The sequence below is a fragment of the Nymphaea colorata genome, chromosome 7, assembly GCF_008831285.2.
Source record: "Nymphaea colorata isolate Beijing-Zhang1983 chromosome 7, ASM883128v2, whole genome shotgun sequence".
NCBI lineage: Eukaryota > Viridiplantae > Streptophyta > Magnoliopsida > Nymphaeales > Nymphaeaceae > Nymphaea > Nymphaea colorata.
In genome coordinates, this window is record NC_045144.1 from 6,014,365 (window position 1) to 6,033,683 (window position 19,319).

General features: G+C 37.5%; 1 protein-coding gene across 2 annotated transcripts in view; it reads right to left on the minus strand.

Annotated features, from left to right (window-relative positions):
• Positions 1 to 10,073: 10,073 nt before the first annotated feature.
• LOC116257719 (uncharacterized) overlaps positions 10,074 to 19,319 on the minus strand; it is a 37,628-nt gene continuing 28,382 nt past the window's right edge. For both annotated transcript variants that reach the window (XM_031634683.2, XM_031634682.2), the window contains one exon: positions 10,074 to 10,541. In XM_031634683.2, coding sequence (XP_031490543.1) covers positions 10,392 to 10,541 — 150 coding nt within the window. In that variant the 3' untranslated portion in view covers positions 10,074 to 10,391. The remainder of the gene's footprint in view (positions 10,542 to 19,319) is intronic.

Genomic DNA, 19,319 nt, shown 5'->3' on the forward strand with positions numbered 1-19,319 from the left:
AGAATGAGTGAAAACGCTCTAAAAGGAAGTTGGTGAGAGTTTGGTTATCAGTTTGATTTTTTTTTATATACATCATCTTCTTCAAACAAAAGAAAAAAAAAAAAGCTTTCCTCATCAAAAACAAATAAATTCAATGAATACAGGCAGCCTTCCGGGCTGGTAGGACTATCAGCCCCCTCAGATTTTGAAAAAAGTAATACTAGTTATAATTTTTAGAAATTATAATTTGGCTATTATGAATGTTTCGAAAATATATTACTTTCTATAAAAAAAAAATGCTCATTCCCCAAGAAAAACTCCTTAGATTCGGCCTCTGAAAGCAAACATTTGAGATACAGCTCCATACTTGTGTGTATGTTTAATAATGGTACTTGAAAGATGGGGACACAGATGAGACCCGTAATCAAATACACACCGTCCTACCAATCCTGGGTACTGTCTGAATGTTTGGTAGGTTTCATCACGCAAATAATGAAACCAAATGTTATGTTTCCAAGAAAAGACAAAACATCTTAAATTTCATTTTTTTGTGTTTGAATCAAACGGACACACAAACCTACGAACTTATAAAGCTTGACAGCTAGAGTTACATACTGGAGCTCCATAATGGGTGGCAGAGTTACAATAGCATGCGTAATTGGGTGGCAAAGCCGCTCATACTTAAGGGGTATGAGGTTCGAGTTTCGTTGTCACTGACATGCTCTGATATGTTATTTCTTCCGACGGCAAACAATGGTAAGCATTACACTCAAGTTGAAAAATGTTCACCAAGCTCCAAAGCAATACCAAAATCTTGAAAGTACAAAAGTATGGCCTTAAGAGTTTTATGTCGAAAGTGGTTTCCCATAAATAAACATTTTAGACCTGAATTACCAAATGGAAGGAATGGCAACTGATGCTTTTGAGGCATTTGAAACTCTTGCTAAGAATCTTTATTCTCAGCCCAAAACTAATGATCAAATGAATTTGTAGCACAATAAGCACACCTTTGGAAGTGTGACACCTCTTGGTTGGATTGTTTTTGTATGTGTATTCATAGAATATCGTTCTTATGTTTTAAACGTCAAGGTTTTCTTTGGGTATAATAATGTGAGTTTGAAAAAAATAAGAAAAACTATAGAACAAAAAATAAAAAAATAAAAAAACTTTCAAATTAGAAAGATTTTTTCTTTTGTGAGGGGATCCAATATTTGCATTGATCATCTCCACATGCAAAAGAGAGAGAGAGAGAGTGTGTGTGTATATATATATATATAGCAATTAAATGACCTATTTGTATGAGGAGCATAACATAGCTATTGGGCTAACGTGTGGGAAGTAACACATCTCTAACTCCATTTTTGTGAGCATTATATCTTTACATCTTAAGTAGTGGGATGAGGTATCTAAGTTGAAGAAGAATATACCACTCCCAGCTGACTTAACCTAGCAAACCTCAACCTTACAAATGAACAAAACAAGGTATTTTTAGGGTCTTATATACATGCATCATAGATTCCTTTTCAAAATCTCAAAGGCAAAGTTTATTCTTGAACCTTTTTCACCGTTGGAATGTTAAAAACCTATTAACATAACGATAAAAAATGTCTAAAATAAAAAAGAAAAGAAATGTTTTAAATGTATTGTTTTCATTGTGGTGTTCTTTTACCATTTTATTCGGCTCCCTTATTTTTCATGTATTTAATATTTTTTTCAAAAAAAAAAAAGATTTTTGTGATTATAGCCTATTGTTATGAACGTAGGTACTCCTAAGGGGTGAATATTATTCACAATCTCTAGAGTCCGTCAGAACATCTGTAGACATCTCAAAAGGTCCAGAAATTAATTCAGGTTCTCCAATCATTGGGGCAAGTTGATGTCACCAAGTAGGGCTCTATTCCTGGGAGCACCATAAATATTAAATACCGATGAGATTTAGGCACTTTTAAAAAATACCTTGGTATTAAATAAGTGGTAGTTATGTACCAATTAAAATTTTTTTATTTCCACTGAGTGATGAGATCAAGTGACACCCATAGGAAATGAGATTCCAGGTATCAAGATCCAAATCCAAAATGGATAAAATAATTCACTTCATTACTCAATAAAAAAAAATTGCAAAGTTAACAATATTCTGAAATGTAAGTTAAAGATGAAAACATCCTAACTTACTGGTCGCAAATTTATCCAAGAGCTATGTTTTTCGTCTCCAAGAGAAAAAGACCATAAGAATGCCAGTGGGTCCGACAGTTTGGTCCAAGATCGGAAATGTTTTCACATCCTTCACCTTTCGGAATCTCCCCTTATATGACCAGCAAACTTAGAATGGTGAAGAAGGGAAAACAAGAAAAGAAAGAAACGATGCTCAGAAAAGCAAGCAGATTTTCCATGTTTTGTGGCTAACATCGGAAAACATTTTCCCACATTTTAGTAGAGGGGCTTTTTCATAATTTGAGAGAAGTTTTTTTGGATTTTAAAATTTCCCTTATAGGGGTGAGGGTCTTCTATTTAACCAAAAACGCACCTTAGTCATTGTTTGCCTATAACACGTGATCCTTTGTTAGGAACCATAACATATAACTATGGATGTTAATAGATCAAATTCGGATTGGATATATCTTTAATCATATCCGTTTTTTTCGAATATTCGCATATTCGGATTCAAATTCGAAAAAAGAACAGTCATATCCGAATCCAAATCCAAAATCCAATTTTACAATCCGAATCCGAATTTTAAACCAAATTTAACTAATTTTCAAAATTTAATAGCATTAAATACAGGATATTTGTCTAAAAATGAATCTGATCTGAATCCATATCCAAATGTGATCAGATTTTAATGTATATCCGAATGTGAATGAGATCGGATGCTATTTATGAAATCTGAATCCGATCCGATTTCTTAATCATATATTAAATTTTTTTCCATGTCCGATATTTTGAATCGGATCAAACGGATATCCGATTTAAATTGGATATATTGACATCCCTACATATAACATGCTCCCAAAAAAAATTGATAGTGCATGAATTACCTGGAAAGCTGTCACATGACTGCAGTTATTGGTATGACATGGGTATGGGGTTGGGGGTATGAGTTGTAGGTACAGGTGGTGTAAGTAAGCACATGCACATATATATATATATATATATATATATATATATATATATATATATATATATATATATATATATATATATATATATATATATATATATATATATATATAAAAGAATAATAATAATCTACAAAAGTTGTGGAAATTAAAGAAAAAGATGAAATCTAGGTGAAAGGAAAATAAAAAAAAAGGAAAAATCAAGATCAAAGTAAAAATTAAATTTTAAAAAAATGAATAAAAGTTAAGTTTTAAAATACAGCTATACCCAACCGTACCCACCTATCCGTATCACCGTACCTACCTACCAACACAGGTATGACATAACTTGGAAACCACCTCGATGCAAACGGAAAACTCAATAAACCTTGCTAGTTACAATGATAAGAAGGCAGCTGGAAATCCTCCTCATCAAGTGGGAGAACTTGGAAAACCTCCATAATTTAAGCGACTGGATGCTATAAGCTTTTGGAACGCACACCATGAAAGCTCTGCTCTCAGAAACAAGGGACACCATGAAATCTCTCCTCTCAAACACAAGACTCGAGTAAAGTGATCTTTTTACAAAGTTTGGTTTGATTAACTTTCTTAGACAAAATTATTAAGTAGCACTTTAGAAACTGTCTTATGTTAACCAAGAGTCCTAGGCGCTGGCAAGAGAGGGTTTATGAGTTTGGATTTTAGATTTCAATTGAAGCTCTAATATGGTCTATTATCTATGATGAAATGGATATGGGATGGGTCTGCATCTGAATGTTCATAGGAACTACTCCAAAGTGCTACTAATTTTTTTGTTCTAAGTCTGATTTTAGTTAAATATGGATTCAAGCTCTTGAACACCTGAACAATATTGATTCAAACTATAAAACGTGGATACATGTATGCATTTGATGCCTATAATGTATTTCATGTGTTATCATATATTGTTTGGAACATCAGACAGATGTAATTTCAATTCTTCTGGGGTTTTTGGCAGTAATAATACTTTGTTACTGTCCCGTAAACCTCCTACAAAAATTAAGGCAAGTCCATAAAATAGCATAACAAGTACAGATTCATGAGACAATAGCACTGTATTACTATCACAGATCGACCCCTTAGATTTCTCTGCCACAAAAGTCTTATCACTCTCCATTCATGCATTTTTAACAGATCATTTTCTCCACTATACCAAGGCTTTAACAAAACATGGATCATGTAGCCCAATCAGCACGAAGAATGAAAGAATATTCATAATAGTGTTTAGTTTTGTCATTAAAGGACATTATTTGCTAGTAAAAAAATATGAACGGCTCACAAGATAACAAATGCCGCTCAGATCAATATCGTTCCCCCACATGAGTCGAGTCCGATTAAATAATCCACGATCTTATATTCCACTATAAAATACCAATACTAATTTGTCTCATCCAAACATTACTAGAAGTCCTTAAGATGCCTAATATCTCTAAGGACATACACAACAAATGAAGCATGAATTGCTTTTCATTGATCAATATTAAATGGACTTATTGTAATTAATATAAGATACGTGATATGTCTTACGGTCCGCAATAAAATATCTCACATTCAATACACTTATGCAAAGCACTAACAGGATAAGTTCTTTTGTCGCACATGTCCAACGTCTAGGAAAATTGACTTGTGCTCAAAATGCCAACTTTTTCATTATGATATTTTGATATCTTAGATTCGGTTTACCAAGCTTACACATGGCTTCGGGCAAGTCGTCAAAATTCAAAGGTAACTCCAAAAGAGAAATATGTTCTTAAACACATGAAAACAATGTGTGGTTTATGCGGATACTCTTAACTCATTATTTTATGTTCTTTGAGTTCTTTAATATATCTGAAGACATGCTTCACTTTCTATCAAGTGTTATTATATTTTCGACATTTCATCTTAGCTGTATAAGACAATCTGTTCATATTACTGAACAATCTTAACAAATGCACGACATGTTCTCATAAACAAAAACAAAAAAGATGAAGAATGTTATGTCTCAAAGCAGTCCCATAGATCTTACTTGTCCCAAATGCAAGTCTCTCCTGTGAATACTTCTATAAATGGATCAAGAATCAAACAAATTTCAGGTCTAGAAAGAGCAAGGTGTTGCAGAGATCCAACAGTTTTTCTATATAGGGTTGGATCATGAAAAACTTTATCTCTTGTTAATGTTGCTGCACCTTAGAATTCATAAGAGTGCTTGTATGCTTAGAATTCTCCATTTCAACTCTTTCAAGAATAACTTTTGGATATTTTACTTGACATAAGAAAATGTCATGGGAATTCCATGAAACCTCCACTCCCAAGAAACAAGAAAGCCCACCATCGACCTTAGAATTCATGGTTCAAAGTCCCTCATAAGGGACTTTACAACCGTTTGAAAGGAATGCTAAGGAGGAGTTACAATTCAGATGATGGTAACTCTTCCCTCCTACCATCAAGATTTCGTTTAATGGTTTATAATTGTTTTTAGTAAATTCCAATATTATCAGTGGCTCAAATTCTTTCCTTCATCTGACTTGATCCTTAATATCTTTTATTAAAATTTTCATCCCATGACGGGCGGCATCACTTTATCCTCGATATTATTTCTTTCAGTGGAAACCGCTGAAGGCTTTAAATCGTTTCATATATAGGGACAAATGGGTGGGCATGGTATTCACATGCGATCCGTCAGCCTGTCATGTAGCCGGAAGCCGATACGATGTGTATCGGGCGATTCAAGCCAATGCGGACGACGCTGGCGACAAAGCAATTGATAACGTAACACCAACAGCTAGCATCCAGAGTTCATCTAGGACCCGCTCTACGGTATCGCATACTATTCCATGAATCTATCATAAAGATTGAGGTAAATTTATAGAAGACAGTATTTTGTGATTATGTTCCAATTTTTTAGACATATTCATCAAACAATTTCTTATCATTAGCCTTGTCAAATGTCTTCTTAGAGGGTAATTGACAATAGGAACACTGGTACAGTTTTATATAAATTTGCCATAAAATTTTGAGTATATTAAAAAAACAATACATTTTAGTGTTTCATGAGTCTATCCCACCGATCTTAAGAACCTTGTGTTAGTGTTGTTGTTACTAAATGCCCCCTAACCACTGGAAGTGAGGATGCCATCGAAATCATATGCGGCATTTTTAATAATATGCATTTCACATTTTGAATTGCCTATGCTAATTTATTGCACATGATATTTCTGATTTTCTCAACTCGTCACAATGTTTACCGCTGTAAATTGTTCCCGCTCGGTGTGAATGGTCTACTGACTCTACTCATGCTTGTTAAAATTAGTTTGAACTGGCACATCTGAATCGAATCAGTGGTGATGAGACTCAATTATATGGCCAATTCAAAGGGGTCAAGTAGCATTTTTTTTTAATTAAGTTTTCTTATTTTTAAATCATTTAATAAATTATTCTTCTCACAACTTATGAATAAAAGCCTGCGAAGAATGTCTGCAATCTCCTGTAAGAACCATGTCATCAACATATACTAAAAAAATTTTACCATGTTGATGCATAACAAATAATGACCGATCAATTGAACTTGAAACAAAACTATAATTAAGGAGAAAAGAACTCTCTTGCAAACCATGCCCATGACACTTGCTTAAGACCATACAAAGATCGGTCATGAAGCTTACAAACATACTCAAGATGCACAAAATCCTTGTATCCAGGAGGTTCCTGCATATAAATATCCTCTTGATGTGACCCATGGAGATCAAAGGCGTTCTTGATATCAAGATGTCATATTTCCCATTTTTTGAAAATGGCAACTGAAAGCACTACACTACACGAATACTGACAGATCGAACGACAAGAAAGAAAGTCTCATGGAAATCAACTTCTACTTGGGTAAAACCTTTAGCAAACAGATGTGCTTTCAATTTGTCTAGAGTCTCATCCGAGTTTAATTTTGTTTTAAAACCCATTTTGATCCAACCAAGTTCATAGAGTTATCATATGGAACTAATTTCCAAGTTTTGTTGGCAGCCAAGGCCTTCATTTCTTCATTCATTCGCCTCCTTTCAACCAAAATGGCGAAGGGTTTCTTGAATCGAGTGAGGTTCTCTAGGAATGCCTGGATATAGAGAATGCAAATTTGCATATTTTGGTTTTGGTTTTTATGCACCCACCATGGATCTAGTAACCATAGATCTGTTCGATGGTGAGACTGGAATATTAGACGCAGAAGTCTTGATGTGATCATTGGTTGCAGCAACATTTTTTAGAAATATTTTGATCTTCCATGGAACTGTTATTTGTCCCACCATGATGATCTACATTAGGCGTTTCAATTTGTTGAAGGCCATTAGCACCAATAGAATCTACAACAGCTTCAAGTTTACAAGAGTTTCGTTGGCTGACGACTGTGTTATATGTAGACACTTCAATATTCTAGTGACCTACATCAATCTCAAGGTCATGGAATCTAGCATCATGAATTTTTTTTTTATGGCTGGTTCTTTTCAACTTGCTACGTCCTCTTTTATCATCCCGATCTTCAAAATAAGAAAAGTCATTAATCAAAGAATTAGATTCGTATAAAGATCCAGGATTATAAATCTCTAGGCTGGTGTGCTCTGCAACCCTGGTTAAGTCCAAACAGAGGGTTTCAACATCTTGAGTGAGGGTCACCTTGGACTACCTGCTCCACCCAGGGCGATGAGTTTAGCCCTCCCAAAAAATCCCAATCTAAGATAGACTGCTGAAAGACCCGGGAAAGGCTCTATTTTCCCATATTCTTCACCTGTCAACAAAGTAGAGAGCAGCCCCCAACCCCATGAGTCAACCCAAAACCGGGCCTTTTCACCATTCCCCACACTCCAGGAAACTCGGTGGCTAACTTCGCTCCAACCCCATATGACAGCCTTACATGAGGCTAAGTGCCGAGGCATCCATTTAAGCATCCACAAGCTTAGAGTTCTTGAGATATTTAAATCTCCCAAGAGTTGCCCAGAACGAGTCTTGAAGACGGGCCTTAATGCCCCATTGCACCATAAAAGCTCTGTTGAGGGTCTGAGCATCTTTGATATTAATACCCTCTTCCTCGAGTGGTAGACATAACAGATTCCACCGGAGTAAGTGAGGGAAGTGGTGCTCATCTGTGTCCCTCCAAAGAAACCTCGTTTCATCAATTATTTTAGTCAATTCTTTTTTTCTATTTCAGGGTAAGGGGATCTTTTTTTCATGGCCCCAAAGAGAGGCGATTGCACCCCCACACCCCCAGGGACAGAGAGCTTGCTTCGGGATCTTTTTGTGGTTCACGGGGAAAGCACACATGGACGCGGTGGTGACAGCGGTTTTCAAACCTCGATCACCTTATGAATGATCCCGCCTTGCCACTTTTATGTGGTGGACGTTCTCTTCATGATACTAACGCTGTTCCCTATAGTCTCTATCAATGGGTGGCATAGAGACCACTGTCCTCAAAGAAGATGCCATGAAATGGCTATCGCAGTTGGTGATTCTTGAACCCCCTTTCACAATAACTTAAGAGCCCATGAAGATTGAGTAGGGGGATGATGTCACCAGGGATTTTTTGAAATGAAAAGCCTAAAAGATAGTTTGGTAACAGAAGAACCCTTACGGCAGATTCATCTAACGGCCACAAACTGTTACTGTTGCCAAACACTGAAAGCAGAACAACATAACATGAACCCCAATTATATGGAGCACGGATGGGCTGCCAAAAAGCAGGAGCCCGCTGACCACGTTTTTATCGAGTCAGAGGTTGGATATATTTGCAACGCTTGGTCAAGCACCAGCTCTCCCCTATCTTTTCTGGAGAAGAAGAAAGGTTCCCATTTTCCTGATTAAGCATGGATACTGCCTCTACACTGGACTCGGGCCAGGAGCATGGAATCGTAGATACGCTCGAAGCCGGAAGAGTACTGTGACAAGCAAGGGCTTGGCTTCAGCTCTACCTCGTCCGTGAATCATATGTTCGTTCCCATTTATAAAATAACAAGTTACAAATTATCCTAACCTCCAATCCTTTTAAACTGTGCTTTATGTTATTTATATGGTTTCTCATGCACGATCTGCATGGACCAATGTTGTCACCGATACAATTTTACATGTCATCTATATGGTATAAGCAGTACAACACATGCAATAGACAATATATACAATTAACGTGCATGAAACAGCGAACTGAAAACAAGTCAAGTTGAAATAATCTAAATTTTACGTTTACTGCCAAATTGTCAAATAAATAGGGGAACAAATAACCGGCAGTAAAAAATTATGGGCAAATAGAAAAATAGAAACCTTGAGCAAACTCAAGCGGCCACCAACAACTTGGATATAGTCAAACGGCAATAGATCACACATATATAGGCCCACAACATGAAAGAAAGCGATGGCATAACTAGAATGGCTACTGCTAACTACAGAAAACATGAAGGGTGTAGTGGTCTGGTGACAGTCCATTGTCAGTTTTATTGCCATCTAAACTGGAAACAATAGATGCACAACACTTTAATTAATGGGTATACTACTCCCCAATCAAGTCCGAAAACAATCATAAACCTTGAAGGCCCCAATCAAGTCCGAAAACAATCATAAACCTTGAAGGCAGGATAAAGGGAAAAAAACTTCAACCTTCTTTTGGACCGCTACCTCCGTCCATTTGAAAGGTGACTTCTTTAGCATGCTGTTCCGCCGGACACCATCGTCTTTCCACGGTGGGCTATTTAATTTCCAAGCAAGCTGGTATTTATCTGCATTCAAAAATCCTCGAACGACACCTTTATAAAATTTACACTCAAAATTTAATAAGCACGGCTCTCATCTCTTACCATCAAATATCAATAAGGCACGCTTATGAGTTATGACCTGTCCTCCCTGTTAGCTTCTCAAATATGCCAGATTTGCACTAATCGAGGTTTCCCAGTCTCCCACTGTCTAATACTTTAGGAGAAAATAAATTTAAAAAAGAAAAGACAACAAATCTAATTCCAGAATTGAAGATATTATTCAACAAAGGAAACTCTCATTTTAAGATTCATTCCCTTTTTGGACGTTCTTGGCAGTTCGAGTTAGGAAGACATCAAATGACGCCCGGACGGCTATTACAACAAGGAAAAAATTGCCATCCTCTACCCGTTCACCACCACAACATGGTAAATTTTGCCATCATCAACCCTTTCACCACCCAACTTTTTTCCCCAACTCATTCTCCCCCCATGAAAAAAAAGAAAAAAAAAAAAAAAGATGAATGCGTCGGCAGTGGACAGGGGAGACCTCTCTCCCTACACTTCAAAAACAATTTCATACAGACTTGGAGTCTCTAAATTTTAGCACTTGCATCTCGTCCAATTCAAAAGCTTTGCATATAGCAGAAATAGTACAGTTGCTGACGTAAGAATTAGAATCCCCAGAAACGAGAACTTTCTCAAGCTCCCCGGATGGCTCCAAGACCTAAGAGAATAGGAAAAGAAGAGGAAAAATAAAACAGATTAACAAAGATCTGAAGACAAAACACACAAGCTAAGAAAACAAATATTGACCACAGCAGTCCAATGAAGAGAGGGAGAAAGCATCTCTCCCAAAGCATGAAGGTACAGCATATGTGCTAAAGCTTTTCAGATCCTTTACATGTGCCAAAAGAATAGCAAGTAGGGGACCTCAAGGAAAAATTTTAGAAGATGATGTGGAACCATATAAAATACTAATCGACTGCTCTTAATAAAAGAAGTTTAAAAACTAGCAATTGCTAAATCAGTGGAGTTTGGCAAGCTAGATCGGGTCAGTTTGGTTGAACAGATCTCCACTTCAGTCTAATTTAGGACCAAGTCAAGGTCCATGGAAGACAGATCATGGCCCATCATATTTGATTTAATCCAAGAGGTGCTCAGCAAGATATGGTTGAACAATGGCTGATCTAAGGTAACGGCATGGGCAACTGGGTCAAGGGAAATTAGAAAGAGGGAACCACAAAGAGGTTTGGCTTTACTTTTCCTAAGCATTAGGATTTTCGCCTACTTTAAATGCTTCCTGTGCTTATTCTCGAAATCAGAAGCCAGACTCAGGTTAGTCAAGGGCCTAAAAAGACTAGCCATGACCAGTTGGTTTGAGTCGGTCCAGGCCACTTGACCAAAATAAAATTAACAAGGACTCACATAGATACAATACTTCTGGAAACCACCATGTAGATACAACACTTAAGAAAAAAAAATGACAGACAAACTATTATAATGAATCATGCCAACCACATCGTTCGCTGATTGCACATTACTACATGCAACAAGTTGAAATTCAAGTATCTAAGGTTTAAGGTTCCTCGGTACACACACACACATATATATATATATACAGATCATTAAACAAATTTAAAATAGAAAGTTGATCCAACCTAGGTGACTAGTCAGACTGATTAGTTGTTGGTTCGACACCATAATTTCTATGAGACGTATTATTGCACAATCGATGTGCATAGGGCAGGATAATATTTCCATCCATGTAGAGGTTTTTTGGTCTTGCCTCGTTTTTATCAAGAATGACCGAGCTAGCCATTGGCTAGCCCCAGAACCGCAATGGCTAGTTCTCTAGCCATTGGAGCTAAATGAAGCTTAATCTACAATTAATATTATGTTTTTCAAAAATTAAGCTATAGATATTATTTAAAATATGCCTTTTAGATTGGTCTCAATTGTTCAATTAATAGGTTGTTGTTGGTCAACACTTCAAGAATTTATCAAGCACAAAACTAAAGTGTTGCATTAATTAGCTAGTTTAAGGTGATTATCGTGTTTTATTCATTACGTGGTGTGAATCTTTTTTATTGCTAAAATTGATTATAGTGCTCAATTCTTGTCATTGCACTTATGTAAGACATCAAGACAGAACCTTTTGAGAAGAAAATTACTACAACCAAATCTCATTATTGCCAATCAAGTCCTTATTTCAGAAAAAAAAAATTTGAGTCATATATTGAATCTATAACATAAGAATTAGATTTGATATGGTGGTATACTAAGCATATTTTGATAATGACATTCATATTGTGTGATGAAAAAAGTATAAAACCTAAATCCAAGACACACTGAACCTATAAATAAGTTATCTTCTTTCGACAAGGCATATGTCCTAGTAAGATTCACCATTTAGGCGTTGGAGGTACAGTTCACTGTCAATTCAAGCATATCTTACTTTCTAGTTGTGTACTAAATTCTTGATAGATCTTCATATCATTCATTCTATTAAGTTGAAAAATATTTCTTTTTGCACATAAAATATCATTGCACCAATAAAATCAAGCAATTATTCTCATTGTTTGTGATAAAATTCTTGGCTTAGCTGGAAGAATAAATTCATTCATGAATTTTAAGTCAAAAGTTGTATGAACAATATTATCTGCGTAGATTGATGAAATAAGATATTTAGCTTGTCAGAATAAGACAAATTGTTTGAAGCAAAAGGTGTGAATTATATGAAAAATGAAAATTCTTATGCAAGCAGGATCTCGTACAAATTGCATTATTTAACTTAAGAGTGTTGGGGAAATTCTTTATTGACATCCAATTGTCTGATTTCCTATCTTTCAATTGTGGCTCCAATGAAGACAAGTCTAATATCTTAGGTGAATAATAAATATATAGAAAAAAGGTCTTAAAAAACTTGATTGATTTCTTAATTTAAGTCATAAAGTATATGAATAATGGTCAGATCAAAAATATCATTTAGATTGATTTCAACTAGCATGACATTGATGCATAATAAAGATAAAGACTTTAGCAAGCACAAAATTTGAGTGTTGCATGCCTAAGACTATCTACTTAGCATGCATCATACTTGGTCACATTTCCCTTGCTCAAACTAATTTTGGAATGTTTGTCTGGTAATATCTTGATGTCATACTTTGAGGGTAAAATGTGTTCGTTGACATGCTATGTATGTTTGGGTCCAAGTCTGGACCCTATTTGACCCGCAGTCCTGTTGTATCCTATTTAAGTAACATGTAACCCTAATTTTTCAGTTAACGAGAATTAAGAGAGAGAGTGACCAGCAGCTGGTGGGTACCGGAATCCTCTCCTAATAGCTGTTTTTTTCCTCGTGTTGAGGTTTTTTCACATTACATCTGTGTTCTTTGTGCTTTCTCTATTCAACATGGTATCAGAGCTGAATTTTTGAGAATTTGGTCATTGACAACGGTTTTCCTTGGCGTCAATCGAGCCTGCCGTCGTCTTCCCATCTGCGTGGTTGCTGGCGTGAAGTTCTACTATTCCTATCGCTTGTGCGTCGCCCAAACTTTCTGCTGCTGCCACTAACTACTATTGTTGTTGCTGCTGCTGCTGCTGCCGTTTCTAGCTTCTGTCTTTGTTGTCGCTGCTGCAGCTATTGGTTTTCTCTCTTGCCGCCTCTGTTGTCGCTTGTGTCGTTTCCATCGCCTTAGTGGTGAAGGTCTATGCTATGGTAGTGGGTGCTGGACCAAGTTGAAGGATCTGTTTGGCTTCGTTGGGTTATCGAGTCTGAGTCGAAGGCTGCTGCTGTCGAAGGCTGCCGCTGTCGAGGGATACTGCTGTCGAAGGCCAGGTCTGCTGCCATCATTGTCGCCAAGACCCTATCACCCTAGCCTTCATTATTCTCAGTGCACGGCGTCACCCTTGTCATCCTCAGCTACTATCATTCTGAATTGTTTCTCGTTGCAGTGCAAGGCGTCGCCCCTGCTGCAAACATTGTCTGCTGTTATCGTCATGAGGTTGTTGTTCCCCCTCATCTCAGTGCACGGCATCGCCCCTGCTGCAGACGCTGCTTGCTTGCCTTGTTGTGTTGCAGCCGTTCACTGAACTACTGTCGCTTGAGCTGCACCCTCTGCCGGTGACTGTGCTGCCGATTGTGCCGCTGCATTTTTGTTTGGCTCTTGATTGTTAAGAGCCTACATTGTGATGGATGAATCAGATTCATCGGTTGTTAGTATTGACCAAGTAGATGTCGGGGTCACCAAAACCGAAAACATTCCTTCTCAAATCACTACTATTCGACTCACCAAGGATAATTATTTACGTTGGTTCGCTGCCATTACTATGGAAATTGCTGGTCGGGGGCGAATTACTTATGTCAATGAGAAGAAGACTGAACCACCTGAGGCCAGTCTAGCATGGGATATATGGTTTCTTGAGGACAACCAAGTTAAAACCTGGAATGTCAACTCTGTGTCATCTGATATTCAACCTCTCATTCTTCGTAAGAGGACTGCCAGAGATATATGGGTTATTTTAGAACAGATGTATGGCCAAAACAAGAAGGATGTTTGTGTGTATCAGTTGATGAAAGATGTTTATGCCATACGACAAGGAGAACTTTCTATGGTGGACTTTTATGAGGCGTTAAAATCAAAATGGGAAGAACTTGATTACTATTCTGATGATACTTTGAATTGTCCCTAAGATCAGATGCGGTATTGGGCCAAGTAATGGAAGAACAGGGTGTTTATGTTCTTGGCTAGACTGAATGATGATTTCGAAGGCATTAGAAGTCAAATTCTTAATTAAGAAGATATGGTTACCATTGAGGATGTCTATTCTCGCGTTTAAGCTGAAGAGCAGCGACGTCATGTTATGACAAGAAAAATGGGGGCTCGTTCCACATGCAGTGAGCGGTCTGCCCTTGTTAGCGGAGCGCCTAGGGGGGGCTACCCAACCCTCTCCGAAGTGTACTCACTACAAGAAACCTGGTCACATCATTGAGTTTTGTTGGGATCTTTATCTTGAGAAGAAAAATAGTCATGGAAGAGCTTCTAGTGGGAAGAAGTCTACCTCTGAAATTGAAAATCCAAATGGAAGAAAACCACCAATCTCTGCTGATCAGATTCGTGAGCTTCGTGCATACCTAAGTTTCTTGAAACTAGTCAGGCTGAGTCATCAGATGATGTGAAAGTCAATCACGCCCTTGCAATCTCTGGCAAAAAAAGTAATTCTTGTATGGAAGAGTAGATTGTCGATAATGGTGCTACCCACCACATGATCGGCAATCCTAAGTTTTGTCATGAATATAAGCTCTCTTTTGGGAAGAAACAAGCTTCTCTTGCCGATGGTTCATCTATCTCTGTAGCCCAGAAAGGGAGTCTCACTGTTAAACAAGTTCTTAGTTCACAATGCCTTACATGTTCCTCACCTTCCCTTAAACCTCTTGTTAGTTAGCAAGATTACGAAAGAATTGAATTGTGAACATATTTTCTCTGCTAATCGTTATGTCTTGCAGGACTTGGTGACAAAGAAGAAGATTAGGAATGGTTTGGTTCTGAGGGTCTGTATCGATTACTCATGCGTGTTTTCACAGCTCTCATGACGGTGGTTAACAAGACAAAGAAGAGTGAAGAGTGAAGAGGACTTACCTTCAGCTTGTCTTGCAGTGGCATAAGAGACTGGGCATCTTACGTTTGGAGTACTTAGACCTGTGTTTCTTGACTTATTTTCTAGTCTAGATATGACTATGTTATCTTCTTATGTTTGTTATCTAGCTTAACATGTTAAGGCTTCATACCTTGTGTCTACAAGTAGTACTAATAAAGTATTTTCTTTCACCCCTTCAGACAATGTTATAAAAGACGTAGCGTATCGCGTCGGTCGGGCCCACCTATACACCATATCGTAACGCATCGTAAACGTAGCGTAGCGCATCGTAAAATTAATTTTTTAATTTTAAAAAATATTTAAAAATAAAAAAATAGAGAAAAATGATAAAAATCAGAAAAAATGAACAAAAAGCAGAAATCAAGAAAAATGTATTCAAATATAAAAAAGATCATCATACATAAGGAACATTCATGTGTATCAACAACACATTCAAAGATAAGAAATTATATATTCAAAATAACATAATAAGCATTCATCACAATTTTAAACTTGAAAATTTAATAGAATCTCAAGACTTAGAGTCTTAGGACTTGGAGTTTTAGGACTTAGATTACATCACAATTTTATAAGTTCAAAACATATAGCTATCATCTTTCATGATTTAACGATAATATCTCCTAAATCAATGAATCCTTGGTTATTTTTTATCAAAATGTGCAAAATCTCTCCCTCCTAAGTCCCTTGAAGTCTTTAAATACAAGAAGAGAGAGAGGGAGGAGTGTTTAAACTTTAAAAAATAAAAAAATTTGTGTTTTAACCCGTATCGTATGATACGGGGGTGTATCGCCCGTATCGTGCGATACGGTGCCCGTATCGCACGTGACGTGCGATACGCGTACGATACGCACGCGTATCGCATATCGAATACGTATCGTATAGGTTTCTTTGACCTATACGATACGTATCGTACGATATGCATCTGTATCGTACGATACAGATAACATTGCCTTCAGATGTATGGGGACCTTTAGGAATTCCTTCTTATCATTGTTTTCAGTATTTTATAACATTTATAGATGATTACTCTCGTAACACCTTTGTGCACTTGCTGAAGGACCGTAGTGGAGTGCCCAATGTCATTGAGACTTTCATCATCCTTGTAGAAACTCAGTTTGGAGCTTTTCTTCAAACCTTCTGCTCTGACAATGCACGTGAATATGCATGTCATTCTGTCGATAGTTTCTTTCGACAAATGAGAATTGTTAATGATACATCTTGTAGTTATACCCCTCCTCAAAATGAGGTTGCTGAACGAAAGAACCGTCAGTTGCTAAATGTCACCAGGGCTCTCTTGGTTCCAACAATATCTTCCAAAGAAGTATTGGAGGGATGTTGTGCTAACTAGTGCGTATTTGATTAATCGTATACCTACTTGTGTGTTGAATGGACGTACGCTTCATTCTATGTTAGCAGGAAGTCGTGAACCTATTTCTCTTCCACCTCGAGTTTTTGGTTGTGTCTGTTTTATTCACAATCAGAGTCTCAATATGAAAAAACTTGATTCAAGGTCGATTAAAGGCGTGTTTCTCGGTTATTCTCCTACCCAAAAAGGATATAAGTGTCTAGACCCTTCCACTGGTGGTGTATATGTAACCAAAGACGTCTCCTTCCTGGAACATGTTTCCTATTTTGGCAAGAATTTTCTTCAGGGGAAGAGGTCCACAAAAATGGAAGAGTATTCTCCAAATCAAGAGATTCAACAGACTTTCTGGAGTGCAAAAAGAAATTTACAGACTTTTTGGAGCACAAAAAGGATGATGGTTGCTCAACTTGGAATGAGGAGGAGCGTGACAGCTTGTTTGGGCAGGTTTACTCCAGGAGAAGATTGATTGCTTCAGAGCCCACTGGTGAGTTGACTAGTGACAAGAATCTCAATCCTAATCCTACACCTTCCCTAAATGACCCAAGTCGTGCCTGTGAGATGTCGGCCGAAGTTAGTCATACAGAAGCTGGAAATGAACAGCTACCCATTGCTCTCAGAAATGGTATCAAGTTATGTACTCAACACCCTATTGGTAATTTCATATTATATTGTAAACTAAGGAAAAACTACAAATGTTTTATATTGTCTCTTTCTATAGCTGTGATTCTCAGGACTGTTACTGAGGCTTAGAGTAATCTCAAGTGGACTCAAGCTATGCAAGAAGAAATGGAAGCACTGAATAAAAACGGAACGTGGGATGTGGTAAATATCCTAGAAGCGGCTCATCTAGTAGGATCCAAGTGGGTCTACATCATTAAATATAAGTCAGATGGAAGTGTGGACAAATACAAGCTCACTTGGTTGCCAAGGGGTTCAGTCAGAAATATGGAATTGACTACTTGGAAACATTTGCTCCTTGCAAAGATGAATACAGTGAGAGTTATTCTCTCCTTAGCAGTAGTAAAGGACTGGAAGATATACCAACCAGATGTCAAAAACGCACTTTTAAATAGACACCTCGAAAAGGAAGTATATATGTGCATGCCTCCAGGATATGAGGAACCTGAAAAATGTTGCAAGTTGAAGAAAGCTTTGTATGGGCTCAAGCAAACTCCCTGAATGTGGTTTGAATGACTTAGACTTATAATGAGACAACATGGATATCATCAAGGGAATGGGGATCACACTCTCTTTGTAAAGAAAAATGAGCACAAGGTAACTCTTATGTTGGTATATGTTGATGATATGATTGTCACAGGTAATGATAAAGATGAAATAACAAAGTTAAAGGAACTGTTGGCACTCGAGTTTGACCTCAAACACCTTGGCAAGTTTAAATTTTTTTGTGTTGAATAATATGTGTTAGGTGGTATTTTTCCCAGTTTTAACACTCGGTTCATCTTCTTCAATGATATGGCCTTTCCAATGTCCTACTACAGACATCATAAACATTCGTGACCAGATTTCATAGTTGTGACCATCTAATTTCACAGTAGAACCATAGAAGAAAGGATTCCCAACCACCTTGTATTCAGTATGAGACTCTATCTTAGAATTGTCTCCCATATTAGACTGCTGTCCAGGCTCCATCACAACTCCCACAAAAAGAGAACAACACTAATATATATACCGCAGAAAGGTACGATAAGGTATGCAAATGATAAGGGATTTTTAATCCACGGCTGACTGAAACTTAGAGCTGATCGACTGTTGCAACATCCAACACCAGCAAGGGCAGATCATCGATAAAGAAAGAATTCATATTCACGGCTGCAACATCCAACAAAAAGGACAGATATCACCTAGGGCAGATCCACGGCTGACTGAAATTTAGAGCAAATCGACGGCAGCAACATCCAACAAAAGGAAGGACAGATCCATGGCTGACAGAACCCTAGGGCAGATCCACGGCTGATAAAAAAAAGGTTGTAATATCCACAGCTGCAGCGACTTCCATTCAACAAGTAGTGACCACCGACCACAAAGGAAACTTCTGCCACGTGAGGGAGACACCTGCAACTTCCATCCACGTCCACTTCAACAAGGCATCGATCTAGGGTTTTTAATCTTTTGCTTAAGAAAACCCTAGATCGAGCCTAATATGCACGTTCAGCCTGTCGTGCTCTCAAAACTATCCACGAGAATAGAAGAAGAGGAAGAGAAAGAGACAGAGGATGAGCACGGTGAGAGAGGTTTCAGCCCCAAGGAAGGTTGGGGTCTGATACCATGTTACGTGCAGCCAAGGGAGAGGAGAGAAGAGAACGAGAGAGAGAGAGAGATAGAACTTTCTATCGTATTCACTAAAGCTGCCTTAATCTCATGTTAAATGAAAATTAGGGTAAAGTAACAAATTACAAAAGAGGTCCATAAATAAAACACTTAGTTATAAAGAGCTGTTCCTAAACTCTTAAATATTAA